This window comes from Cynoglossus semilaevis, chromosome 10 (assembly GCF_000523025.1).
Source record: "Cynoglossus semilaevis isolate Cse_v1.0 chromosome 10, Cse_v1.0, whole genome shotgun sequence".
NCBI lineage: Eukaryota > Metazoa > Chordata > Actinopteri > Pleuronectiformes > Cynoglossidae > Cynoglossus > Cynoglossus semilaevis.
This window is the reverse complement of record NC_024316.1, coordinates 2,227,088-2,236,417: the sequence shown is the minus strand read 5'-3', so window position 1 is coordinate 2,236,417 and position 9,330 is coordinate 2,227,088. Positions and strand designations below refer to the sequence as shown.

Here is a 9,330-nt window from a genome sequence, read left to right as displayed (position 1 = left end):
AAAGGGGCTTAATAAAAATTCATTCGTGACATGGTTTCTTTCAAGTGAAAAATACAAGAACATGCCGATTTGTGTAAACATTTAGCAATGAGAAGCTTGATGCAGTTGGAAGGAGAAGGCAGGTTTTAATGTCAGAGGGAAAAGCTGTATAAAGGGATCTGATGTCCGGGGAGGTTCTGATGTCATTGTAGGATGCTGATATTGATACCAACAGCGGCAGGCGGGGCCTCATTTCTGAGCCAGAGGGTGTGGTCTGACTTTGGGAGCTAATGTTAGCGGCTAATTTGCTCAGTCGGGAGCTGTGTTTCCTCGTAGTATACAAAAGTCCACTGGAATGTGTCATTTAAAAATAGCATCAGGTTTGTTGTGAACACGCTCAGACTAAAGTTCTATAACAAAACAACCCACAGTTGTTCCAAGGAAAACAAATTGCAGCAGTGTGGGTGCAGCAGGAGGCACTGTGGCGTACACATGTGGTCATTAATGACGTAGCCTTCTGCTGCTTCACTAAGAGCTAGAAGAGAACTAGGACGAAGGGCAGCGGGTGTTGATTTTTCTTTCTACAGTTCTAATTTGGGTTCTAACTGACACAACGAGAAATAAAAGAAAAAATGGTTTGGCGAGGTTATGATACAAAAGCTACAGCGCTTTTACAGCAGTGCTGTCATATAAAAAATCAGAGCAAACGTACATTTGATCATCTTAAAAAAAACAAGCAAAAAAAAGAAAAAAAAGACAATCTTTAGATTTTATTTACATTCAGAGAAGAAAGCTCGTTACATTCTCTGCCTCCTTCTCTCCATCAGAGGGTCCTATTGGGTTTTTGCTACAGAGGACCCACCCCCTGGTTTCCATAGGCCTCACGTTATGTGTGTGTATGCATGTGTTTAATGTGTGTAAACAGAGGAAATGTGAGTAAAATTCTTCTCTTCACTGTTGTGTGTGTCTGTCTGTCTGCATATCTCTGTGTGTATGTGTGTGTGTTTTAGTCTAGCTTGGCCGATTCAGGACACTTGACATGGACGGGGCGATGGGAGGCGGTGGAACCGCTGTGACAGGGGAGGCAGGACCTGAACTCTCGTGGCCATGTGGAACTGGACCGCGCCCACTGTACTGGCCGATGAAGGATCCATCCTCATTGAACTGGATATCCACACTGTCACCGTATTCAGCCAGGGAGTCATCACTACCCAGTTTACTTTCACCACAAAGAGACGGCTGGCTGTCAGAGTGTTTCTCATCTCCATCGCTGTGAAAACAAACAAAATGTAAGTGTTAGCACCCTCTTGTGGTAGAATCATCCTGACAAGGATTCAGTAAATGAATCTGTTCAACAGACAACAACTCTTGTGGTAGAATCATCCTGACAAGGGTTCAGTAAATGAATCTGTTCAATGTAATCTTTTTAAACACGTGAAGCTCACAGTACACACTACTCACTCTCTCACATCAAAGTCCATAAAGACCATCACTTATAATTATTATATGGACCAACTGCTTAATTATGTAATAATGGGTTTCCCCTAGATCAGGGGTGTCAAACTAATTTTCACTGGGGGCCACATCAACAGTGCAGTTCCCCTTTGAAGGGCTGGTAGTAACTGGAAGACTGTATAGATCAGGGGGTCCCCAATCCTCGGTCCCCAATCCTCGGTCCACGGACCAGTACCAGTCCAAGGGTAATTTGGTACCGGGCCGCAGTGGGACACAGTGAAAAAAATGTACCAAATTTTTATTAATTTACTTCATTTAAAGAAAATCCAGTCATATCCATTTACTTCCTTTATTTAAAGAAAATCTGGCAATGTTTTAAAATAACATTATTTATTCAAGCTACAAATATTGTTTATTGCTGTGTAATAAAAAAACTAAATTAATTTCTTAAGTTAAGAAACTCTGCTGCATGGACTTTATTAAATGCTTTTTAAGGTGCCATGAGCCACACGACACGACTTGGCGGGCCGCATTTGGCCCCCAGGCCTTGAGTTTGACACGTATGCCCTAGATGATGTCACATAAAAAATAGTTTTAAGATGAAAGTGAAACTATTATTTGTATTCTGCACAGTATTGTCATTGCGACAAAGCGGACCACTGCACACAATTAAATTCGTCCTCTGCCTTTAACCTAAGCGGCGGCAAATATCTGTATTGGTTGATATCGGAAATTGGAAATTAAGTGTTTGGACAATATCGGCAGATCGGACATTGGCAAAAAGTTAATATCGGACATACCTACTTACAGTATAATGCTCAGAGAATACAAAATCTTTGTCCTGCTTTCGTGTCTTTAGAACAGTGGCTCACTGCCCCCCCCTTGTGGACAGAAATGTTTTTACGCGCCCCCTCAAACTCCGACCCAAACCCCCACGAATTGAAATACTATTGAGAACCTATTTTTATCTGTACAAACCACTGTATGAGTTGCTGCCACCTAGTGACTGGAGGCTTGTTATCATTAAAACATTACAGCAGTGGTACACTTATGTCCAGCGTGAAATATTCCATTGGAAGCCCCTCAAACCCGTCCAGCACCTCACTGTGCCCTCCCGGGGGTCCCGCACCACTATTTGAGAAGTACTGCTTTAGAATAAGACAACAACAATCTAAAAAAAATTCAAAAAGAATAAGACAACAACAATCTAAAAAAAAATTTTTTTAAAAAATCACAGAAAACATACAGGACAGAGTTGAAGGAGAGCGGTTTGACATTCTCACCTTTCTAGTGATCTGCAGGTTGAGCATTAAAGGAGGAAAAGAAATTTGAGGTGAAAAGGAAAAAAAAAGAAGGCTGACATGCACTTCAGTGATACAGCAATATTAGGAATGAAAGTATTTTTCATGAGAGTTATAGGCAAAGTGTGCATGAGAAAAAAGAAACCATAGAATCCTGTGATTGTATCCATCCAGCTCGTTTTTAAGTTAATTAAGTTGTTAGTTTTTTCCGTGATAGTATGTGAGAGAAAACACACCTGTACTCTCCGAAGGTCTCATCTTTCATTGGTCGAGCTTCAGAGTCCACTTCTTTGTCTTCTTTGTCTTTCACTGTCGAGAAAAAAAAGGCGGTTTTAAAACTCTGAACTTTAGGTGTGTGTGTGTGTATGTGGGCGTACAGTACGCGTGTATTACCTGCATACTTGCCGCCCCTGCTGCGTTTGATCAGACAGAGGATCAGCAGTATCAGAAGCAGCAGCAAAATGGCACTGATGAGTCCAATCAACCAGCCTCGAGTGGCAAATCCATCCGTTATTTCAGATGGAACTGAGGGCAACAAATAAAAGAATTATTTGTTGTGCCTATTATGTCCAACGATAGTCTTGTTTGTTTTGACTTATGTAACTGCTGTTAAAAATAATTTTAGTAATATCGTACTTATTTCGGTTACTTTCAATAATTTTAGTAATATCGTACTTATTTTGGTTACTTTCACTCGACAACCTACTCAAACTTTTTTGATCTATTGGCTATTCCTTACTGTAAAAGTTATATATATATATATATATATACGGTATATATATATATATATTATAGTTAGAATGTATAGAAAATGTCCCAGAAATGGTTACGTTTTCCTGTCTTTCTTCATCACATCTGATGTGATGTGAATTTTACCCCTCTCAATTATTGTGTACACTGAAGTTTTTATCAGCGACAGCTCTGTCCTCGGGGTCAGGCAGCTCTCGGTTTGGAAGTCCTTAACCTCCATTTTTTGTTCAGCTCCAGCCATCACCCAATGACAGGCTAGAACTGTCTCTTAGTCAGTGTTCTCTGGCTACATTAACATAGCGGGAAATACACACCCCACGCAATTTTTTTTTAACGCAGATTATTTTTCCTGGTTTTCTCAGTAACTGGTTCTTTTCAAATGTAGCGAAGTCAAACACTCGAGTCAAATCTTTTCCCGAAACTACTTAAAAATTACTCACAAAAACTACTCACTTAAGTAAATGTAATTTGTTACTTTTTTTCGTACCAGTTACATTTAAAACAACAATATGTTAAAAAAAAAGAGTGTTTAGAAGATCAAACCTGGTCCATCAGTCTGGGCCACCTCCTCCCACTGAGTGTCGTTCCCGTTTAGGATCCTCAAGTGATACTCAGTACCTGGCTGGAGGCCAGTCAGTGAAAAGTAACCCTGAGTGGAGTTGAGCTGCTCTGTCTCCTTCCATTCTCCTCCCGCTAAAACACAAGCAGGTACAGTTACATAGAGTTAGTACAGTGTTCCTTTTTCACAGCTGTGATTTTTTTTTTTTGCAGATGGTTTGAATACCCACCACTCTTCCTAAGGAACTGGATGTGGAAGCCAAGGTTCCGGTGCCGATCTCCTGGAACCCAGCTCAGGTTAAGGAACGTGCTTCCCTGGATGACGGTGATGTTGGTTGGAGGAACTAAAAGAAGAGGTAACGAGTAAATGAGCGAATTAAATTTGTCTATATAAATTACACTCTTACACTCTACAGCGACTGTTGATTGAGATTTGCTTTTCAGATGTGTCCAGTGAGATGTCTTGTTTGGTCAATGACTGTACTTACCTCCGTCAAGCAGCGTAGCACTTCTGCCTTGGATGGGAGGTCCATCTCCAGAGGCCGTCCGTGCAATAACACTGATGCTGTAATGAATCCCAGGTTCGAGTGGACCCAGGGGGTGGTGCGTGACATTGGGGTCACTGATAAACTCCATCTTCAGACTTTCATTGCTCTTCCCCTCTGAACACAGACACAACACACGTGAAGGAAGTAAGAACAACGGAGTGGACAAGCATCCGGGAAATTGTCAAGTCTCACTCACCTTGCTGGTACTGAATCATGTAACCCAGCAGGATCCCATTAGTCTCCAGTGGGGGGCTCCAGAACACATCTAAGGATTTTTCTGTCTTACTGTCAAAGGTCAGTGAAGCAGGTGGACCTGGGGCTGCACACGCATACACAAGGATTCTATGTGAAATCATGAATGTGAGAAATTCCTAATATTTTACAACAATTGTCTCCTGGTTTTATCCAGCAGAGGGAGCTCTGCCTTGTAATACCTTATTGGTCTATAAATCAAACATAGAGATTTTGCGAACATGATATGATTATGGAAATAGAGTATGTGATTGCAGTTTACTAACTGTTCAGTAGATTGCAGTGTTGGAAAATATAAAGTATTGTTAAATTTCAGAATTTCGTGCATTACGCGCTACCTACCTCCCTCCGGTGTACTGAAGTGATGGGGTTGTGAGTGTGGCCCCTCCCCTTTGCTGTTGAAGGCAGTGACAGACAGCTCATAGCGGGAGAAAAGCCGCAGCTCCGACACTTCCTCTGATGTCTTGTGGCCATGGACCACCACCACTCTTCTCTCTTCTATGGTTTCCAACCCGCGCCCTGCCCTCTCTGCTCGTTCCTTACTGTGGTGCGATTTTCCCAGTGACCTGCGACCTCTTGGTGTCTGAGGGCCCAACCTCTTTAGGTAGATCTAATGACATCATCAAGAAAAAAAAATCTGAGTTCATCTGCAGTTTCTAACAGAGACAAAACTGCTGTATATCTCTTACAGTTCAACTAATTATTATCCTTCTGTAAGATGTTTTTTTTTTAAGAAACTTAATTAAAAATGTAATATGTTTTTGTTTTTTTTTACTTTCGGTCAACAGATGGTACCTTGTATCCCAGCAGTTTCCCTCGGACATTCTGAGCTTCGTTCCACTTTACCCTGACTGTGCTGTTCATCACTGTGGTGTGCACTCCTTCTGGTGCCTCTTCAGGTTCTGAGAGGGAGTGCAAGAAGTTAATGGTGACAATGTCATTTAAACTGACACAGAGGTATTTTAAGACGACAGACGTGAAAGCCGAGGGTAAGTATTTAAATCCATATCTCAGTTATTACCAAAAATGTTCACAATTATTTAGATACCTGATTGTACTTCTCAAATGAGCAAACAACAACAAAAAAAAGCTACGTACTGTCCTCTCCTGAGTGTCCAATATCTACTATTGGATCTGGACCTTCTCCCAGTGAGTTGACAGCCTGCACTTTGATCTCAAAGGGTGTGTATGTTCCTGTGTCGTTCACGAGAAACGGGGGGCCTGTGACGTATCTGGTTTCCCAGCGACTGTCCTGCCCCCCGGCCTGACGCCATGACACCTTGTACTGGAAATCCTGGCCGTTGTGAAAGTGTTTGTCCATCTCCTGTGAAGTTAGTGTAGAAGTGAAGAAGTGTTTCAGGATATTGGTTGGGTTTTAATTTTTTGTGATTTCCAGTTAATGGTCAGATGCTCACATCCCAGGTGATGATTAATGCCTTTGGTTCCTTCGAGTCACTACGAACACCAGTGGGGTTCATGTCTGGGACTGTTATAAAGAGAAATATAGACACATTCACTTAATTCTCCAATGCTACAATACCAAAAACTGTGACTATAGAGTAAACATATACATTGATAAAATAAGCCAATCAATAACTGAGAATTATACAATAAATAAAACAAAAACATTTACGAAAAAGCTGAATATAATTTAATAGGTAGATTTCATGCCCAGTAAACTATTATTATTATTAATATGAACGAATAGCTAAACAATAACTCATATTTTTGTTAAAGGGTGGGATGTAATATCGGCGCTCACCAGCAGGAGGTGTGGCGTGGAAGTCTGATTCCCTGCTAGGCTTGCTACGGCCGATCTCGTTGACGGCGACGATGCGGAATCGATACGTGCAGAAGGGGCGGAGCTTGAGTTTCGAGTGATTGACGTCACCGGGAACCCGCTTCCACTCCTCCCACCTCCACTTACCCTCCTCGGTGTGCTGCTCCTCCCGGGCCTCCACGATGAACTCTGAAAGACGTCGTCAACAAGGTTAGCATCGTTGTCATCTTTGCTAGCCATTAGCTATCGAATGGACTAGAAGAAGTAGTTACGGCACATAGAGTAAATTGGTGATTTTGTTTTGTGCACCTAGGATCGGGCTGTTGTGGGACTGTCCTGGAATCCAGCTGAGTGTGAGACTGTCGTCTTCCAGGTCATACAGAGACAGGTCCTTAGGGGGGTCTGGTGGAGCTGAGGTGTCGGACAGAAGACCGTGTTGAATGTAAACGATCTCTCCACACACACACACATGCACACATGCAAAGAGACACAGTGTACATACCCACAACAGTGATAAAGCCACTGGCTTGAGCGTTGTCCAGGTCAGTGATGACCTCACAGGAATAAACTCCTGTGTCCTCTGATTGGACGTTTTCCACTTTCAAAGTTCCATTGGGGAAAACATTGTATCTGCGCAAACAAACACACACACACAATAGGATTAAGAAGAGTATTTACAAATTAAAAATTCTTTTCAAGTTCTTGAATGAATGTTACAGTAGGAGACAATAATCGCAGAGAGTCCTGGGTTTGAGTCCCAGAGAAACCGCATGCTCGATTGTTAATCCTCCTTATGTAAGTCGCTTTGGAAAAATAGCGTCTGCTAAATGCATAGACCTACATGTAAATTGTCCATGACAATGCGTTGAAGTTAAAGTATCCGATTCTGGTGAACTGAGAGTAACGTAAACGTTGGATTCGAACCCGCGTCTCTATCTGTCCTTATTACGCACTACGCCCTCCCTTTCACGTCTCTGTCCTCATCTGCATGCGTGTCACTAATACTAGTGACAGTAACAGCTTTCACTCGCCACAGATACTCTACGAACATATCCAAATACAGACGTGATAAAATCTGTGTTCAAAGAAAATGTTAGGCAAAAGATTATCCAAAAAAGCGGAGGAATTTCTATTTATTAGAACCTGATAACCACTAGGTGTCCCCGATACTCACTTCAGTGCGTGTCCATGCATGTGCCCGGTCTTTGTCTGAAGTGACAGCAGCTTGAATCCGTTCATTTTCCAAACCACCTGGTGCTGCAGCCGAGGGTCTTTGTAGAAGTGACAGTCCAGCAGGGCGCTGCTCTCTCTGGGACAACGTACTTCTTGAGGTGGAGTCAGTATGAGCGTTCGATCTGAAACAGGGAGTCGTTAAGATTACGTCACGTTCCCGTGTGTTGTTTTGTGTCTTTGGTGTTCGGAATATTCGCAACTAGCGGTGTCGCACACCGTCGGCAGCAGTAGACAGGCAGGGATTCTCAAGATGTTGTGGCCAAAAGTTTAGAATTTACAGGCTAATCTACAGACAACTCTTTCTGGAAACCTGAAGCAACTATTAACCAGGGACTAAATGTGAGTAGAAACTGGTTTCGTAGTCAGTTTGGCTCCAGTTGGCCTTCAGACTCACTGAAAACTTCCAAGTGAGCAGTGATGGACATATTGGTGTGTTTAATGGAGCAGGTGTACGTCCCGCTGTCCTCATGATTGACATTTAACAGCTCGATGGTACCGTTGGTCAGCAGAGAAACCCGAAGGTCTGACAGAAGAGGAAAGGAGCCATCTCCCACCTCCCTGGAAAAACACACACACACACACACATTAGGGTCTATCAACTGCTGTACATGGTATGCGCAAAAAAAAAAGATCTCCTCTCGCTTTCCCACCATGCAACATGAGGTCGTGGAGATCCAAAGGATTCACAGTGCATCTTTACGTCTTTGCCTTCTGCAACTTTGTAGACGACTGCGTCAGAGGACAGGATCTGAGGAGGAAGCTCTGAAGGTGGACAGGAGACAGTGGACCACAGTGAGACTAAAGACCCGGGTTTAGTCGTGTGGACGTAGAATGGCTTCATAATGCATGGCGGACAGACTTGGCGGGACACGTGTGGACACGTGTCTGACTCACCGATGACGTAGAGGAACGTGTTCCTGAGCGCCGTTCCATGTTTGTTCGTGGCTTCACACTGATAAACGGCCGTGTCCGCAAACACGACGTCCCGCAGTTTGAGAACGCCTCCAGAGACGGAGCGACGGGCGTCTTCGTCAACATCTGAAGACAGATGAGTAAGGGCAGAAGATTAAAAGGAGGAAAAGCAGGAGAGAAAGACAAAATAAAGAGGATAATGCCCCAGAGAAGAAACAACTTTTCTTCTCATGGTCCTTCCTCCCATCGGCTTGTTTTTCTTTATGCTTTTTATTATTATTATTATTTTACTACGCAATTGAGATCATACACCTTTAGCAGTGAGTGCATGACTGGTCGAGTCACTAATTAAATGTTTTTCGCAGCAAGGTTCTGAAGTGGGCGTGGTCACACCTGTGATTGGCTGGCCGTTGATGCTCCAGGTAATGGCCGGTGTAGGGATTCCTTCTGCCTGACACTCCAGTCTGACTGTTTCACCAGGAGAGTACATCAAGTTCTGAGGCTCCTTCACCCAATAAGGCGCCGCTGAATTAAAAAGAAGGTTCCACAGAAAAAGGAAAGA

General features: G+C 43.0%; 1 protein-coding gene across 1 annotated transcript in view; it reads right to left on the bottom strand.

The window, feature by feature from the left end:
* Positions 1-252: 252 nt before the first annotated feature.
* LOC103384549 (neural cell adhesion molecule L1.1-like) overlaps positions 253-9,330 on the bottom strand; it is a 14,042-nt gene continuing 4,964 nt past the window's right edge. The window contains exons 9-28 of the mRNA XM_025059110.1: positions 9,162-9,293; positions 8,751-8,894; positions 8,507-8,618; positions 8,251-8,414; positions 7,798-7,978; positions 7,126-7,253; positions 6,933-7,034; positions 6,606-6,812; positions 6,259-6,329; positions 5,942-6,167; positions 5,639-5,745; positions 5,186-5,453; positions 4,788-4,910; positions 4,532-4,705; positions 4,274-4,387; positions 4,029-4,178; positions 3,129-3,260; positions 2,972-3,044; positions 2,718-2,729; positions 253-1,249 (exon numbers count right to left, since the gene is read on the bottom strand). Coding sequence (XP_024914878.1) covers positions 991-1,249; positions 2,718-2,729; positions 2,972-3,044; positions 3,129-3,260; positions 4,029-4,178; positions 4,274-4,387; positions 4,532-4,705; positions 4,788-4,910; positions 5,186-5,453; positions 5,639-5,745; positions 5,942-6,167; positions 6,259-6,329; positions 6,606-6,812; positions 6,933-7,034; positions 7,126-7,253; positions 7,798-7,978; positions 8,251-8,414; positions 8,507-8,618; positions 8,751-8,894; positions 9,162-9,293 — 2,879 coding nt within the window. The 3' untranslated portion in view covers positions 253-990. The remainder of the gene's footprint in view (positions 1,250-2,717; positions 2,730-2,971; positions 3,045-3,128; positions 3,261-4,028; positions 4,179-4,273; positions 4,388-4,531; positions 4,706-4,787; positions 4,911-5,185; positions 5,454-5,638; positions 5,746-5,941; positions 6,168-6,258; positions 6,330-6,605; positions 6,813-6,932; positions 7,035-7,125; positions 7,254-7,797; positions 7,979-8,250; positions 8,415-8,506; positions 8,619-8,750; positions 8,895-9,161; positions 9,294-9,330) is intronic.